The sequence below is a fragment of the Panthera tigris genome, chromosome A1 (assembly GCF_018350195.1).
Source record: "Panthera tigris isolate Pti1 chromosome A1, P.tigris_Pti1_mat1.1, whole genome shotgun sequence".
In the NCBI taxonomy this organism is placed as follows: Eukaryota; Metazoa; Chordata; class Mammalia; order Carnivora; family Felidae; genus Panthera; species Panthera tigris.
Window position 1 is genome coordinate 28,555,317 of NC_056660.1, and position 18,161 is coordinate 28,573,477.

Here is an 18,161-nt window from a genome sequence, read left to right on the forward strand (position 1 = left end):
TAACTGGTCATTTTTGGCAAAGAACCTGGGTCCATAAATAATTCAACCTACTTCAGCTGGGTCTTAGCCGCAGGAACTGTCAAAAATGATAGATGGTGCAAAACTTTATCCGAGACTGACCTTCTATCCTAGGCAGCATTTCCAGTGCAGGCCTGTGTGACAGATGATAAGCATGCTTGTTTTCTGTAAATGGCCATCAGGGGACAGCCAATTGAGCTGGGTGGTCAGATTACCATAGTAACTCTCTTGTCTTACCCTCTGTTATCCCTGGACATTACCTCCATTTCCTCCTAAACCTCTGACCCCTGGCACTCCTTCTTGCCTTGCTCTGCAACTCATACCTGGCCCCAGGCCCATGAGTCTCACCCTGGAGTCTTTTCCAAGTCCCGAAAGGCCCTTGGTGGGTTGGATTCGGTCTGGTTTGGTTAAAAGGAACTTTCCTCATTGTGCTGTGGGCTCCTTGAATAAGGGAGGAATCAACCTCCTTCTTCTCTATCCTCAGTGCTTTGTATAGTATCTGGTGCAAAGTGAGCTTAACCATGTTTGTTGAATAAATAAGAGATATTTTGAGTTTTGAATTTTTCAGATGGTCTAACTCAGAAATCTTCAGCTAAAAACATGAAATAAAAATGCCAAGTTTTTAATTTTTTTGTAAACTACATTGGATAAATCCAGTGTGAACATCCTGGATATCTCATTCTAATCTGGAATTGTAATAAGATATAGACAACCGAAAAAATCTTTAAGAGTAAGGGTTCTGTAGAGGCGCCTGGGTGGCTCAGTCAGTTAAGCATCCAACTTCAGCTCAGGTCGTGATCTCCTGATTCATGAGTTTGAGCCCTGCGTCAGGCTCTGTACTGACAGCTCAGAGCCTGGAGCCTACTTCAGATCCTGTGTCTCCCTCTCTCTCTCTCTCTCTCCGCCCCTCCTCAACTCGTGCTCTGTCCCTTTCTCTCTCTCAAAAATAAACATTAAAAAAAAAATTTTTTGGGGGGCGCCTGGGTGGCTCAGTCGGTTGAGTGTCCGACTTCGGCTCAGGTCATGATCTCGCGGTCTGTGAGTTCAAGCCCCGCATCGGGCTCTGTGCTGACAACTCAGAGCCTGGAGCCTGTTTCGGATTCTTTGTCTCCCTCTCTCTGACCCTCCCCCGTTCATGCTCTGTCTCTCTCTGTCTCAAAAATAAATACACGTTAAAAAAAAAAAAAATTTAAAAAAAAATTTTTTTTAAAGTATGGGTTCTGTGTAAGGGAGATTTTTTTAAGAGACACTGATAGCCAATATTTTGTAAAACAATTTTAAATGTTGCCCTAGGGTCAGCCTAGGTAGGAGCTGTGTAGAGTGGTGGACAGAGCAGAGACTTCAAAGCTGGAACGGCCTGGTTTGAAAGCCGCCTACATCACCCTCCAGCTATGTCGCCACAAGCAAGTCACATTATTACCATAATTCTGTAAGCCTCAGCTTCCTCATCTCTCGAGCAGGAATCATAAGTCTTTGTTGTCAGTATTAAAAATACTACCTGTAAAGACTAAGCAGAGTCTGGGGCACCTGGGTGGCTCATTAGGTGAAGCGCCGACTTTGGCTTAGGTCATAATCTCACAGTTGGTGAGTTTGAGCCCTGCTTCGGACTCTGTGCTGACAGCTCAGAGCCTGGAGCCTGGAGCCGGCTTCAGATTTTGTGTCTCCCTCTCTCTCTGCCCCTTCCCCACTCCCACACACTGTCTCTCTTTCTCTCTCTCTCTCTCTCTCTCTCTCTCTCTCAAGTATCAATGCACATTTAAAAAAAAAAAAAAAGGGCTAAGCAGAGTTTCTGACACAGCAGTGGCAGCTAGGGATGATGGGTGGTGTAACTCAAGGCTTTGGAAAAGAAATCAGCAGGCCCCTGGAATCCTCCTGGAAACACCTCCAGAACTGGAGATGGGAGCTCTGGCCCCTCTATGTCATTCCCCTCTTCTTCCCCCACCGTTTCATAGTTTCCGTGATCCAGAGCCCTCACCCCACTGGCCCATGCTCACCTCACCCTCTCCCGTCTTGCATGGCCCTCATCACTATAGGCACCGTGTGTTGAGCAACTGCTAATTAAGTGCTTTGCAATTACCCAATTCATCTGACCCCCCAAATAATGTTTATGATGCTCAGATGCTGTTGTTACCCCCATTTCACAAATGACAAAAGCAGTGAGATCATTAACTTGACCAGCCAAAAACGCAATTAGGACATATCAGAGCCAAGATTTTATACCAGGCCAGTCTGATTACAAAGTGGGTACTGATTCTACTACGTTATACTGTCATTGTGACTTCCCAGGAAGGAAAAACAGAATTCACGTGATGAAATAATTTCATATAAACTCTAAGTGCTGAAACTTTTCATCTTGGGAAGCTAGCAAAGACAATGAAAAGAACTTGGGTAATTTTCTGACAGTAAAGAATCATAGCCTAATATGCATGTATTTGACAATCTTTGTGTTTCCTTGACAAAAACTTAACCTAGAGACTAGACTTGGCCCAGGACCTTGTCAGGTGGGTCTCAGAGTTTTGCCTGAGTGTACTGGTAACTTCATTCCACTTTTAGCAACATTCATGCTTTCTTTTGGTCTTATTTTGCTATCCTGCTGTAATTTAATACTCTGCTCAATGCTGTGACTTGTTTGCAGATGTTACCCCTCCACAAACAGCTGGTTATATGGAAATCACTGACCTTCAATCAAAGAAACTCCGATACATCCCTATTCCCAGGTAATTCACTTTCACCTTTGTCCTCCGTTTGTATGTCAGATAGAAAGTGAGCCAAGTCTTCCCAAGTGCTCTGAATAAATGTGTGCTTTTGCTTCCTTAAATAGCAAGCTCTTTTTTCCCCCCAGTTGCACTTGGCTTATGTCTTGCTGCTGTTCTGCATGGTTTACTGCTATTTTTATTTTCATTTGGGAAAAATGTCATATAGGTATAAGTCTAACAAACTTCAAGGCTTCATTTCTCTTTTTTGATCTGTCCTAATGATAAGTTTTTCTGTAACTGAAATAGCATTTTCAGTATTGCAGAAATCTTTGGGGTTCTTAAATGTTTTTAAGTTTTTATTTAATTCCAGTTAGTTAACCTACAGTGTAATATTAGTTTCGGGTATAGAATATACTGATTCAACAATTCCACATACCACCCGGTGCTCATCACAAATGCACTCCTTAATCCCCATCACCTATTTAACCCATCCACCCACCTACCCCCCACCTCTGGTAACCATCAATTTCTTCTCTACAGTTAAGAGTCTGTTTCTTGGTTCATCGCTCTGTCTTATTTTTTTCCCTTTGCTTGCTTGTTTTGTTTCTTAAATTGCACATGTGAGTGAAATCATATGGTATTTGTCTTTCTCTGACTGTCTTATTTTGCTTAGCATAATACTCTCTAGCTCCATCCACCGTATCTATTAACTTTACATATTAGTTTTTGGAGGCAAATGTGTTCAAAATGTCAAAGGAATTTAAACAGCATTTGTTTAATATTGTTTTTAAATGTGCTACTGTGCATCTGCGGTTGTGAAGGCTATGTAGTAGCTAAAGGCTTCCAGAGATTTAGAATGAAACTCATGATCATTCACTGCTCTTATTATTGTCCAATGATGGAAGCAAAGTATTCAAACCAGTTGGATGGACGATACAGAAGGAAAACAACGTGTTTGGTGTCTACCCTTGAGGAGCACAGGTGTCCTCTCCAGTAGCCCATCCCTTTCTGGATGCATCCATGCCTGATCTCCCTCTCTCAGCCTAACTGAGCCCCTGCTCTGGTCCACCTGGCCTAGATTCTTCCTTACATTGCCCCCCCGGGGCCAACTACTCCTTCTTCTAATTTTTTACTCTGCTTTGGCCTAGATTGACATCACATCCCCTACTAACATATACTTCCTGACAGGCAACTGAGACCTCACAACACAGGGGTGAAAGCCTCAGCTGAGATGCCAAGCAGAGGACCCCGGAGAGCCATCCAACAGGAGAGAAAGGCCAGCCACACCAAGGCTGTCAGTCATCCACGGCACCCGCAGGCCACCTTTGCACCCATTCCTCTAACCCCTAGAAGTAAATAGCTCAGCATGACAGTACACAGTAACTCAGAAGCACAGCTTTGTTTCTTAGGACCCTTACTCAAGGTCAATAAATATGAAGAATAAAAGCATTACTCAAAAAAATAGGTTTACTTGTTCCAACATATAGAAGTATGGCTTCTTAGAGCATCTCACCTTGTCAATTTCATGGAAAATGGCTTTTGGTCATTTGGGGAAATTCCTTACTCCATATGAATTATATGCTTATTAAAATATACTATTAGTTCAAGCAACAGAAGCAAAGAACAACTTTTTGCTTTTTACATTTCTAAAGCATTAATAATCTTTTCCAATATTTCTCTTAATTTCTCCCTCATTGGCCCTAGGCTTTATTTTGTTGTTTTTCCGTTTTAACTTTCTATGTGGACCATGTTCTACCTGCCATAGGAACAACATCTGGAAGAGCAGCTGTGTATATAGCCAGTGCCAACTGGTCACTGTAATGCATTCATTTAGAGCTGTACTGTCCACCGGAAATATAATGCAATGTCATTTTATGTTCCTTCCTAGCCATATTCAAAGAGGAAAAAGAAATCGGTGGAATTAACTTTAACTAAACATTTTATTAACCCAATGTATTTAAAATGTCATCATTTTGACACATATTCAATATAAAAGTTTTAATGAGATATTTTACATTCCTTTTTTCTTCTAAGTCTTTGAAATCAGTATTTATTTTACACTTTGGGAACATCTCAGTTTGGACTTGCCATATTTCAAGTGCCACGTGATTTAGAGTCTGTTCATTATCAGTATATCCTGAATTTCTCTTGAGATTAGCTATTGCCATTTTTGGCATATATGCAGTCCAAGAGAACAACCCATCTGGATTTCAGTTTTCCTGCTAGTTGCTTAAATTTAGCATTCTGCTAGATAGCTGGAATTTTCCATCTGATGGCTAACTTCAGATAACAGAAAATACAGTGACACTGCATGTAACTACAGAACCAAAATGAGTACATCACTTTTGCCCCCAGTAAAATTTGAGTATTTTTCCTCAAATTTTTGTATTATTTCCATCTGTAAAATGATACTGCCTAGCTCTCATGTGTGGGTGTATGTAAATCTGGGCTTCCCTCTACTATGATTCTATGTGTTCCTTAAAGACCTTGCTATTATGTATAAAAGAGAATATGCATTTAAAACAAGGTGAAGAAGGGGCGCCTGGGTGGCTCCGTCAGTTGGGCATCCGACTCTGGATTTCGGCTCAGGTCATGATCTCACAGTTCGTGAGTTTGAGCCCTGCGTCAGTCTCCACAAACAGCACAGAGCCTGCTTGGGATTCTCTCTCTCCCTCTCTCTGCCCCTCTCCTGCTCATGCTCTCTCTCTCTCAAAATAAATAAATCTTAAAAAAAAAAAAAACAAGGTGAAGAAGAGATTCTAGAGCAAATTGCAGTAAATGTGATTTTTTCACCCTTTTTTTGACATATTTTGACATTAATCAAGTTTCATACTATGAAGAGTTAAACATTTAGCCAGTAGATACAGTACTCAACAGTCATACATCTTGAGTGCTCTTGGAAGAATTACAAACATTATTGTTTCACGTAGAAAAATTTCATTATTCTTGAATAGCCCTTTACTTCACCATGTGTACCTATTAATTTTTTTCCTAAGGCAAATATTTCTGGCAGAGCACCGTGAGATAAATCCTGTATTATGTCAAATGTTGCCTTCTTTGAGTCCTTCTATTATTGTAAAGTAGCTCTGAAACACTGAAGCAGTAGTTACCATCTTCTTCATATAAACATATTTTAAAGCTTCTGTGTCCCAGAGTAGCTGGCTGTGTCACCTGTGTTTAGTATCTACTAAGGCAGACTGGAAAAAAAAAAAAAAAAAGGTCAGGTAGTCTCGGTTTATTCTTTAGGAGGTTATAAGATTTGACCCAACACATAGTGGTTTTGTGGTTTCCCAAATCTACATTGATAGTTTATTATGTTTTTATTATCTGATGAGACTCCCTCTTTAGACCATTTATTTTACATAGAAAATATCAGATGTATTTAGAGAGCCAACGCTGGTAATTCGAATTTCTAATCTGTTTCTTTTGTATAGTGAAGGCTATGCCTAGAAAAAGGAAGTGTGCAGTTGACTCATAGAAGCAAAACTGCATTCCTAGAAATGAATATATAGCAAAGAAAACATGTATATGTATGAAATATATATAATATGACAAATATATAAATTCCTTGTTATAAATTCTTGTAACTTCCTAAATTAGAAAATGCAAAATATTAAATATAAATGCAGGTAAAGCCCATAGAAAAGATATCAGCTTTAGCACTTAGACTGAAACTTAGACCCCTGAGGAGTGAGTCTAACATTGCAGGTGCATGAGATATGAGTTGGTTTAGAGTTCTTTTCTTTCTGACAGTGAACGCCAATACAATCGGGGGTCCACAAATACAGAAAAATGTAAGTAACCAATAGATATCTGTGCATTTTTTTTCTTACAGATGGATCTCTTGGTATCTTTTAATATGTTTACTATTAGAATTCTTTATAGCAAGTTTAATGAACCACAATTAGGTAAACTAGCTTCGTTATTACCAACTGATTGACTACTGTAATTTCCTTTTCAGATCAGAATCTCTCTCACCATATACCACATGGCTGTTTACTATTTCGGACACAGATGCACTGCTAGCTGAGTGGGGCAAAGGTGCTGTTATTACTGTCGATATGGGAGGTCACATCAGGCTTTGGGAAACTGGACTTGAACGTCTGCAGCGATCACTCATTGAATGGAGAAACATGATTGGACAAGACAGTGACAGACATATGCAGGTACCACTCTAACCCACTTTCCCTCTTAAAGGTGCATATTTACGTATAAGGTTAGTTCCAAATGGAAGTAAACCTCTGGCCTCAAAACTTAAATATAGTTACTTAAATACCTAATTTCTCATAATCGAAAAAGACGTGTCTTTTTCTAGATAGTGGGAAAGTTAAAAGGTGCCCTTTTTGCGGTCAGTGCTTAAATATACAAGTTCCTCACATCACAGCATGAGAATACAAGACAATTGCTTCTGTTTGACCCCAAGCATTAATCAGCTTCTAGCATCACCTTTGCATTTGTTCTTTTACTACCATCATCTTGGGCATCTCTGCATGCTATGCTACCAAGGAGGCAGAAATACTGATATAAAACGCAGCACATTACCATAAGGTCAAAACCTTTAGACTAGAGAAGATACGTATATTATGCATCCAGCAAAGATGTGTTTTTACCAACTTCCTTATCTCCAGATAATGCAAACTTAGCAGTAGATAGACCCAGCCCTGCCCTGGAAAGAGATATGGAAATAGGTCACCAAAGTGAGAGGAAACTCCAGAAATGACTCAGTCACCACCTAATCTAGTTGGTCTGGAACCAATGAGGAAAGCTGTGTACCCATAAATACTAAAGCATATAATAAAAGGATTTATTTGTAATTGATTGATTTTAATCTTCAGAAGAAAACTTCTCTGTTTATGCTTCATTCTTATCCAGCAAGATGGTAAAGAAAGGCGGGTTCCTGCCAGCTGTGTTGCTCTGCAGAGAGCCAATTAACAAGATAAATTTCTACAAACTACTCCATTGATACTTGATTAATAATTACTATTTTGTGTGGTTATTTTTCTGATTTCCCTTAAAGGAGAATAATTGTGAATGAATAATACATATTTCTCTTAGATTCTTAAAACCTTATAGGAACATTCTGAAAATTCGACACCAATGTAGGCAAGCAACTTCAACTTCTTTTGAAAGGGTATGAATATATTAATTTAATTAAGCTAAAACAAATGTATTGCTCTAACATAAACATGCCATTAAGTGCAATGAATCTATCATAGCAACAGACTGAATGTTGGTCACTATCCATAACAATAATTAGAAAATTAATTAACTATGGTTCTGATTCTCTTATTATCCTGAACATTAGTTTCTTCTCCCTTTGACTTAAGCTCCTCTTTTCATTACAGAGATTGGTAAATACTATTGTATTTAAATTTCTTGTATTTTATTTCAATTCCTCATGTGTCATAGAGATGAAAGGTCATATTTTTCCTATGGTCAAGAGTGTGGCCTAAATTAAGTGTCTTCTACAACAGAACTTTAAAAAAGAATTTTACACATGATTTTCATAACTAGTCTTGACTGCTACAAAAATTAACCCCTATTTGTAGTTTAGCCATACACTCTTTTTTCCCAGCGACTTCCCCGACTCTGTTGTTCATCTTTCTATTCCCAGCATAGTGACTGATACACAACAGGCAATTAATATATTTGTGTATGCTCATACTCATATATCCTAATTGCACTAGCCTTTGAAGCTATTTGACAAAAAATGGAACTGTTCTTTTAAACTGTCACAAGTTATTCATTCGTTTTTGTGTAACTGAATAAATATTTATTGGATGAATATATATAGTTATTAAGTTAGAAATGAACAGAAATATATTATCTAACATCTCAAAAATAATCAAAAGGTTTGGCTGCAGTATGCAGAGCAACATCTGATCCTTCCCAGACCTAACATTTTCCAGAAAATGCATAACTTTATGTCTCCTGTTCAAAGTTCAGCTATAACAGAAATAAGACTTATTCAGAAAGAAAGTTACACAATTCAGAAGTGAATGTTAGTTTCATTTGGAAAATTAGAATAGCTGTTATCCAACCTTCTCCTAACATCTCTGATGTTCTTTGATCCATTTTGGTCGATATTGAAATATATATTTATCTACATACTCAAACTGAGAAACAAATTGTAAGCATACGTCTTTATGTCTAAAGAGACAGGATTAATTGCCCAGATGGTCTGACGTCGTTTTATTTTTTGGTCGGATCTGTCCTCTTCTCCCTGCTTGGTCAATAACGAGACAGCACAGGGACGCCTGGGTGGCTCGGTCGATTTGAGTGTCCCACTTGGGCTCAGGTCATTATCTCACGGTTCGAGTGTTCGAGCCTCGCGTCAGGCTGACAGCTTGGAGTCTGGAGCCTGCTTCGGATTCTGTGTCTCCCTCTCTTTCTCTGCCCCTCCCCCGCTCATGCTCTGTCTCTCAAAAGTAGATAAACTTTAAAAAAAATTTTTTTAACAATGAGAGTATATTTAACTGCTCATATGCAGGCCAGTTCTTGTTATTATTTACAAGTAGTGTACACAACCAGACCTAAATGGGAATCACTGTGGAGCAGTAGTAATAAGAAGCAAAATATGTCTTTTACAGTTTCCCGTACGGTGCGATCCCTCAAGCTCTTCCTCATTTATGGGCCTTTTATTCAGCATATGTCTCCTCCTGGTTCAGGAGCTTGAAAAATGCCTTTCTAGAAATATTGAGAAAAGAGAATATGTTCTTAGTACCATACTTCTCGCTGGCTAAGTTCCAGCCCTCTCCCTGTTCCTGGCAGAGTAACCCGATCTCCATCTAGTGGCAAAATGGACTTACTTTACATCGTAGAAATTAAAAGACCTGCTTTGCATTCACTAGTTTAAGGAGGTTTACACACACCTGTATTGTTTGGTTCCTGTTGGTCACGAGATGCTCCATTAGGTCGACAGTGAAGGCTGGGCAAATACCCCACCACTTACTGACCCACTTTTTTCCTTGAGTCTTTTGAATGTTAGCAAAAGAACTGTTTATATTTAGATTAACTATGTCAGTTACATGCTTTACCACTTTCCTTTATATCTTGCTTCATTTCAGCCTTCTAGAGTTATCAATTCTGAAGCCATTGTTGCTTTGAATTTTAGTTTTTGCTTAATGAATTCATTGATAGTTCTCCTTCATGAGTAGTTTGCAAGAGAGTGTTTATTGAGCTCTTCATATAAAATGTGTTCATTAATTTTACATGCTATGATAGGAAGTGTGTTTTTCTTACAGCAAACAACTATAACAAATTCAAAGTGTCACTGTAGCTGTGGTTCTAAAAGCCCATGATTAAGAATTCATATTTATTACTTTTAGACTTCATATTTTCAGAAGCATGTGTTAATTATAAGCCAAAATTTTTCTGACCATGCTTCATAGTGTTCTCTCTAAAGCATATTTTTCATATTTTTATTTAGTTACACTTGGATTCATCCCAAGAAGGCTGTTAAAGCTACACCACAGGTTTCTTCAGAAATCAAACCATCTTCTTTAAAAAGCTCCTGGTGACTATTCTTGTGGGAACACAAAAGCTAAAAGGTTATAGCTTTCAAGCGTTATTGTCTGATTACAATAAACTAATTCGAAAGTAAATCCTCTGTATGTTACTGGTAGAATCTCTTTGAGGCCCTTGAATAGTACTTCCTTATCTGTATATTTTTAAAATGGATAGGATCTTTGAAACACAGTGTGGGACTACAACTTACTCATTCTTACAGTGAAGATAGTGCCTGGTACACAATAGATACACAGTAGAGGCATCAGAAAACATACTTAGAAAAGATAACTAATTTATATTAAGCACCACTAAGACTTTCCCCCTTTTAAAGAAGATATTCTAGGAATATGAGTAAAGGTAGTTGTTGTACTTTGGTAAACAAGACTGGCCTTTTCTTTAACTACAAGCCCAACAGTAAGGATTTTTTTAAGATATCAGTAAGATGGTAAGTCCTTCTTCCAGTTTTGGAAACCACTAGATCATTTCATTGGAGCTGTATTAGTACCTTTAGGTTTTCACTATGCAGACTATGTTTTCTCCACATACGCTGAGAGGGTTTACAATTTTTTGTTCTTTTTTTAAAGAAATTTTTTTAATGTTTTTTTATTTTTGAGAGAGAGAGAGAGAACAAGTGAAGGAGGGATAGAGAGAGAGGGAGACAGAATCTGAAGCAGGCTCCAGGCTCTGAGCTGTCAGCACAGAGCCTGATGCGGGGCTCGAACCCATCAACTGCGAGATCATGACTTGAACTGAAGTTGGACACTCATCCGACTGAGCCACCCTGGAATACAGACGAATTCTTTCTTCTTTTTAAGGGTAGCTTATAGTTTACTCTTGCACCACGTTCTTCACTTTGGCCAGTAACTGAAAATACTTAGCAGTCTGATTCAGTGGGTCATTATCATTATCGTACATATAGCAATGTATATTTCATAGGATTGTTATATGTACATGTATCTTTGGGGATATTCCTTGGCCCAAAAAGGCAATGCTTTTTTTTTTTTTAATTTTCATAAAAACATTCGGCAAGATGGTCTAGCCATTTGCCTATGCGGTAGCATTTGAGCAATGCCTCTAATGATTTTCCCGTGTTTATTCCTGCTAGAGAAATTCCCAGCCATGGAAATCCATTTTGAATCTAGATCTTAAATAAGGTTTTCAGACTTGAATAAGGTACACTGGGAGTGTACTACCCGGTGGTGTGCTGATAGACCAGCCCTCTGGTGAGGTAAAGGTGGGGCAGTTTATAATGTTTGCCAATTTCCCTGGTGTAACTACTCCCTCCGTGGCCGATTTCACGCTTCCAAAGGTTAATAATCAACTTGCTCAATTTCTGAGTATTTAGCAGCCATCAGAGAAAGGAAAGAAGTACTAGGAACACAGACAAGATGGTGCCATCTTATCTCTGGGAAGTACTGAAGCCCATAGTTGTCCCAGTTACAGACTGGCGATGCTCTTTTTGAACCACGAATACAGTTTGAGCAAAGAATTAGAAAGAAGTCTGCAGTCAAGTAGGATGACACTCATGAGTTCACAAGTACAAGCCTCCTTTCTTATAAACATCATTTCAGAAGGAAATTACCAGATTTTTACAGTCCTCCAGAAGCCGTGCTTCCATTAGATCACAACTTTGTCAGTGATTGCTAAATATAACTAAAATTAAATGAGCAACCACCTCCCTCAGACAAGCAGATCAACAAGCTTATGACTTTCAGGGAGGCCATGAGTTTTCATTAACCTTTTGTGCATATCCAACAAAAATAATAATCCTACAAATTATAATAATTGGGGGTACTATAGAGTCTTAAACTAATATTAAAAACAGAAATAGCACCTAGCTTTCTCATTATAGAAAAGACCTAACCTTAGGAAATTGCTTTTCAAATCATCACTGACAGAAGCATTTCAACTCCTTTCTCTCATGACAGGCCTTAAGATCATTCTTTTATATGGTACTATATCTTCAGTGCGTGTTATTTAACAATATATCAGCCAGTAAAGAAGTAATCTTAGGAATATTTAAAGTATAAGGAAAACAAATTAATTCTGTAATATATCAGTTATAAATTGAGATGTCAAATTCAATGAATATGTTGACAATTAATGGCTCTAGAATTTTTATGATTCTGAGCCTATTATGTATATAGTTACATGTAATCAACACATCACATTGGCTGCAGAAATAAAATCCTCCTGTTATATTTATAAATAAAATTGTAATTTTATTCATAAGCAGGCATAGCCTATTGGCTATGCTTTCCAGTTAAAATATAAAGATAATACCATTGTACCTTACAAAGTTGTCGTAAGACTGAAATGCATCAGTACCTGGCACAGAGTAAGTAAACAAATAACAACTAGAAACTTAGAATTTAGAATTTGGGCCATAGAATTCTTTAATGCTTATATGGAAATGCAAAGCCAAATTAAAAGGAAGCAGTGTTACCCAGTCACCTAATATTAAATCATGACCCAATGAGTTACATAATGCATCATCTATCTTTGTGTTATAAGGTGTGAGGTTTGTTTATAATCCTATTTAGGAAAAGTTTTGTCAGGCCCATAAAAGGAATTTTGGTCTGTGCCTAAACCTGTCAACTTGAGGAAAAGCAGGAAATGAATGATAGGACAATTGTCAGCAGAGGATTATAGTGTTTAGCCTTATTCAAAAGACAAATTAGAACAGGACCAGAAAACACACAGCAAATATATACATCATCTTTAGTCCTGAGTTCTGAGAACAGTGAAAAGAGCAAGTCAAATTTGGAGTTGTCTCTCTTAATTTTTCCATATGCAGTACTCTTTGGTCTCTCCTTATAACATTCCAAAAATGTCTCTCTTTTTATTTTCTATTTCCTCACAAGGTCAGGCCACAGGTACCATTCTCTAACCTCTCTGAATAATCCCACCCATTCTTTCATTTATTTAATTAACATTTGCTTAGTACCCAGAATTGCTAGGATAAAGAAATAAATAAGATACAGGTGCAGACCCAGGGAACTTACAGTCAAGTAGAGCTATAATGAAATAAGTTGTAGTGCAATATGGCAGATAAACTGATAGGAGCATGATCAAAGGATCAGAAAACAGCCTAACCCCAGTTTTTCAGGAAGGGGGAAGGAGCTCTTGATAAATCAAACGCATGTGACTAGTTTTGTCTCTTGCCAAAATCCCAGTAAAAGAGCAATAAAGGATCAAAAAACAGTCCCAACCCACCAGGGCAAAGAGAACTACAGACGCAGCAGCACTTTGGAGGATAGAAAATAAATGGGTGGGTGATAACGGAGTTATCAGCTGGAGAGAGCTGAAACCTATTCTTCCAGAGGGGGAAGCCAATAAGATGCAAGCTGCCGTACTCTGCAGAAGCCCACAAAGCATCAGGGCTTGAAGGCACCATGTACCTCTGAAGGTTGGAGTGCAGGGTGGCACCAAAAATTGGGAGATGAATTGAAATTCTGTATAGAGACCATTTAGATAGCCAGATTTTCTCCTCTATTTTGCACCTGGGCCACTGGCTCTTCTCTAGGCTTACCAAAGACAGGAGCTGTAATGGAGATTTGTACAATTGAGGACAAGAATGAGACCACGTAGACAGTGAGAAGATAAAGTGAAAGTTTACTTTTCTTACATAGATTCCATGAAGCTGACTTCCACATTTATACCCTTTGAACAGAAGAGTAGAAAAATCCTTTCTAGAAACTGACATATCCAAAAGAAAACCTTTCTGATCTAATATTTGGAAGTTTCTCCCTAGTAATCTTACAAGAAGACCCACTTATTGTTGAGACCAGCCTTTATGCAAAAACTTCAGTCCACTTTTTAATGCCTTCTTCTTAAATATTAATGGATAGCCTCTTATACAGAAAAAAAATGGAAATGAAAACAAATGAACAGAGAAAATAGAGATGATGCAGAAAGAAGAAAAACATGTCACAAAGTGACAATTGACATTCTCAGACAGGCAAGAGAAAATATGATGATCATAAAACAAAAATGTGATGCTTTTTTAACATAGGAACCTTCAAAGAACAAGAAAGGTGTCTTGGAAATTTAGCACCGAGTAATGTATAGAAGTGTTGAATCACTATATTGTATACCTGAAACTAACATAACACTGGATATTAACTGTACTGCAATTAAATAAACAACAAACCAATCAGACATGGTATATGGAGAAATAAAAAGTGGTAGCAAAAATAAATTCAATAGGAGGCGTTGGACATTCACTGGCTAGTGCTTCGCTTAACCAAGTCAACTTTCAGAACTGCATTCGTTCAATGTGTTGTCTCACATCTCTATAACACATTTTAAGTTTTAAAAGTTAAGGGGCACCTGGGTGGCTCAGTTGATTAAGTGTCCTACTTCAGCTCAGGTCACTATCTCTCAGTCTGTTGAGTTCGAACCCCTCATTGGGCTCTGAGCCCAGAGCCTGGAGCCTGCTTTAGCATCTGTGTCTCCCTCTCTCTTTACCCCTCCCCCACTCACACTCTGTCTCTTTCTTTCTCAAAAATAAACAAACATTAAAAATATATTTTTTTTTAATTTAAAAGTTAAAAGACACAAGGCCTGATTGGGGGTTAAAATGATTTTCTAGGGGCACCTGGGTGGCCCAGTCAGTTAAGCATCCCACTTCGGCTCAGGTCATTATCTCACAATTGGTAAATTTGAGACCCGCATCAGGCTCTGTGCTGACAGCTCAGAGCCTGGAGCCTGCTTCAGATTCTGTGTCTCCCCCCCTTCTCTCTCTGCCCCTTCCCCACTCATGCTCTGTCTCCCTCAAAAATAAACATTTAAAAAAATGCAATAAATAAAATGATTTTCTAGAACTAGTTTCATTTGAACCTCTGTAGGACTTGCTGATAGGAAGATAGGGGTAGGAAAATGGATCTTCTCCCATGGACTTCTGCTCACTTTCCAGGCAGAGCACAGCCCATGTATTTCCCCCTTGACCTATATAGCCAAACAACAGAGCTGTCGATACTCTCTGCTTCCATCAGAAAACTGCTAAAAGCATTGGATCCCATGGAGAAAAGCACACTGTATCTGGAACAGGAGTGTGAAACCTTCAAGCTATAGGGCAGAGCAGACAACCGGCTGGGACCCAAAAGCCAGAGGAGCTAGACTAGTTGGTCTGTCCTAGAGGAAGCAGGCATTTTATTCATTTAGAAGTTGCTTTTCTTTTCCAAACTGCTGTGTTCTCATGATTTTATTTAACCAGTCAAGTATCAATCTTATTTCAACCATGTTTGTATACCCACAAAAAACAATCACTGCATCTTTTCGATTAATTGATTTATCAGTAATTGTCTGCATATAAATATAGTGAAAACCTTTAAGTATATTCTCAGTAGGTACTAGTGAGTCACCTCCCAGCAACAAATTTCAACCAACATTTGACAGCTACAGATACAAATATAATTACATATTTGTCATCATAAATACTTTTTTTAGTGAGGAAGAAGTTTTCCTGTCATGTCATTATATCTATAATCTAATGGCTGTATTAGTTGAATCTCAGTTCCTTAAAAGCTCTGTTGGTTCCCCCACCTGCATCCGGTATTTCTAGTTGATTTTCATATCACAGCAGTGTATATACTCTAGACCTGGCTTCAGGAAAATAGCAAACCATAATTTCCTAGGGAGATGGTGGTGATCCAAGCTGTAGAATTTCTTTGTGGGATAGGCAGGTGGTCATCTATTGAATTACAGCAATTCTGGACAAACAATAGATATTTGAGTCCCTTGGGAACTCAAATATCTATTCCCATTTGAGAACCACCATCCAGAATGTTCTTGTGGAGCACTTGCTCTGTACCCACCAATGAAGGACCTGTGGGGAGGTGGTGGAATACTAAAACATAAAGCATGGTTTCTACCCTCAGAGAGTTTATTCTATGTGATTGGGGAGTTGAGGATGATAGTCATGAAACAGCAGCATGTAGTACAAAACAATGTGTATTTCAATGGTAAATTGGGGAGTTTTGACCCTGTGCTATAGTAGTTCAGAAGGGAAGTATATATGTATGATGAAAGTTGTAAGTGAAGGAAATGGGGCTTGGGTTGAACTTTTATTTTTGTCTTTAGATAGTTCAAAAAGAGAGGTCAGAGAATTCTAGACATTCTGAAAATCATACCACAGGCATAGATATAAATGAACACTGTGTGTTTCCTTAATAAGAGGACGATTTGTGCCATAGGCATGGATCACAACAAATCCAAGAGTGACCTGGTGCAGATACCAGAGGAACAGTAAGCAAATATCACAGCCAGTGTGATGCATGCACAAAGCCCAGGGGGCAAATCCAGGTTGAATACCAACTATCCCAAGGAGACAGTGGAGGGGATACCAGAGCAGGGGTGGGTATTAAGAGCTGGGTCTGGGACCACCAGACACATACCCGCTGGGGGATCTCAGAAGACAGGGTGCGATTTAGTGTCAGCACAGTCTTGCTGGCACAGGACACTTTTAAAAGCAGTTGAAAGGATTTTGGCCTGTTTAGGCATATCTGTAGCATATTCTAAGACAAACAACTAAAAGCAAAGGGTATCTTCTGGGGAGTGGTGTAAGAAGGAGTCACCCAAATAGGAGAAATTAGGATGTGTGAAGATCCAATGAGGCTTTTAGGTTCCCTACTCCTAGGATTTGCGGAAGGTCCTTGAGTAGGAAAAATATAATAGTGGCGGCTAGATTAGAAAGAGGGACTTGGTAGTGATGTGCAGTCTGGGAAAGAACGCTGAGTGAACTAGGGCAACTGTGAGGGCGGGTATGGTTTGGTGGGGAAAAGCTGAATATGGGTCATGGAGGCAGACATTACGGACATTTCTAGTTTGGATATCTGGCAAAATGGCAGATCATTGTAGGAACCAGGAAAGTTGGAGAGGAGATAGGATTCAGGCATTTTGTATATGCTGAGTCTCAGGTAATGGTGAGATACTTCATTAACAGTGTGCGGTTAGTAATTGGAAATAGATTATTGGGCCCAAGATCAAAGCTAGTGAGAGTTACAATGATCTTTAGCATGGAGCTTTTAGCTGAAACCATGAAAACAGTTAGATGCTAAGGAGAATAGAGAGAAAATGAGCAGAACAACTGAGCTTTGTTTTTAGAAAAACGTACAGTTGTTTTTGAAAGCATATTCTCAGAACCCTCTTTAATAAGGAATCCATGTTCAAGCTGTTGGAAGACACTATAACTTACTAGCCTCTTAGAGATGAAATTACAATTAGTGAATATCTGGCTTTGAGAAGTCCCAGTAAAGAAATCTCTTTAATTTATTTAACTGAGTAGTCCCCAAATGTATTCAGAGTCTTTTTAATACTTCAACAAGTTGCCAGTCTTTATATTCCTGGTTTTCTTTGCTTCAGTTCACCGTGCACGCTGTGTAGTAGATCTCTTAGGACAAGACCTTTATGCTAATTCTAAACCTGACTCAGGATACAAGCATGTTGCATGACATTTATGACTTCAGAGAATAAATCTGGAATGCTAGGGTTGACTGTTAAAAGAAGAATGTATCCCTATACCTTTGAAGAGAGAACCTAGGCCTTAGGCTCAGCTCAAACCAAGGGCTCAACGTACGTCATGTGACCTAGTCTCTCTCCTCTTGGCTCTGCTTTTTTCTGGCTTCATTGTTACAAAGCCTTTCTCCATTTAGTGGCAGCAATAGCCCTGATGGCGCTAGGTAATACATGGTTCTCACAGCTGGCAATCTCAGTAAAAGGGGCACGTCTCTCCGAGTAATTTCAACACAGCCTTTAGGGGTATTACAATAGGCCCATGAGGTTACGTGCCCATCCTGAACCAATCACTGTGACCAAAAGGACAGAATACTCTTAATTGGTCAGATTTTGGTCATGCATGTCTTCACTCCTAGAGTTTGGGATGAGCGAGGGCTGTATCAATCCCATCCAAACTACAAAATTATGAATTAGGAATAG

At 38.8% G+C, this 18,161-nt stretch overlaps 1 protein-coding gene across 2 annotated transcripts in view; it reads left to right on the plus strand.

The window, feature by feature from the left end:
- VWA8 (von Willebrand factor A domain containing 8) overlaps positions 1-18,161 on the plus strand; it is a 366,248-nt gene that overhangs the window by 263,080 nt on the left and 85,007 nt on the right. The window contains exons 36-38 of one of the 2 annotated variants that reach the window (XM_042977303.1): positions 2,654-2,735; positions 6,676-6,880; positions 10,144-10,253. In XM_042977303.1, coding sequence (XP_042833237.1) covers positions 2,654-2,735; positions 6,676-6,880; positions 10,144-10,176 — 320 coding nt within the window. In that variant the 3' untranslated portion in view covers positions 10,177-10,253. Of the gene's footprint in view, positions 1-2,653; positions 2,736-6,675; positions 6,881-10,143; positions 10,254-18,161 lie in introns of those variants that run through there. The other variant, XM_015538962.2, reaches the window with a different exon arrangement.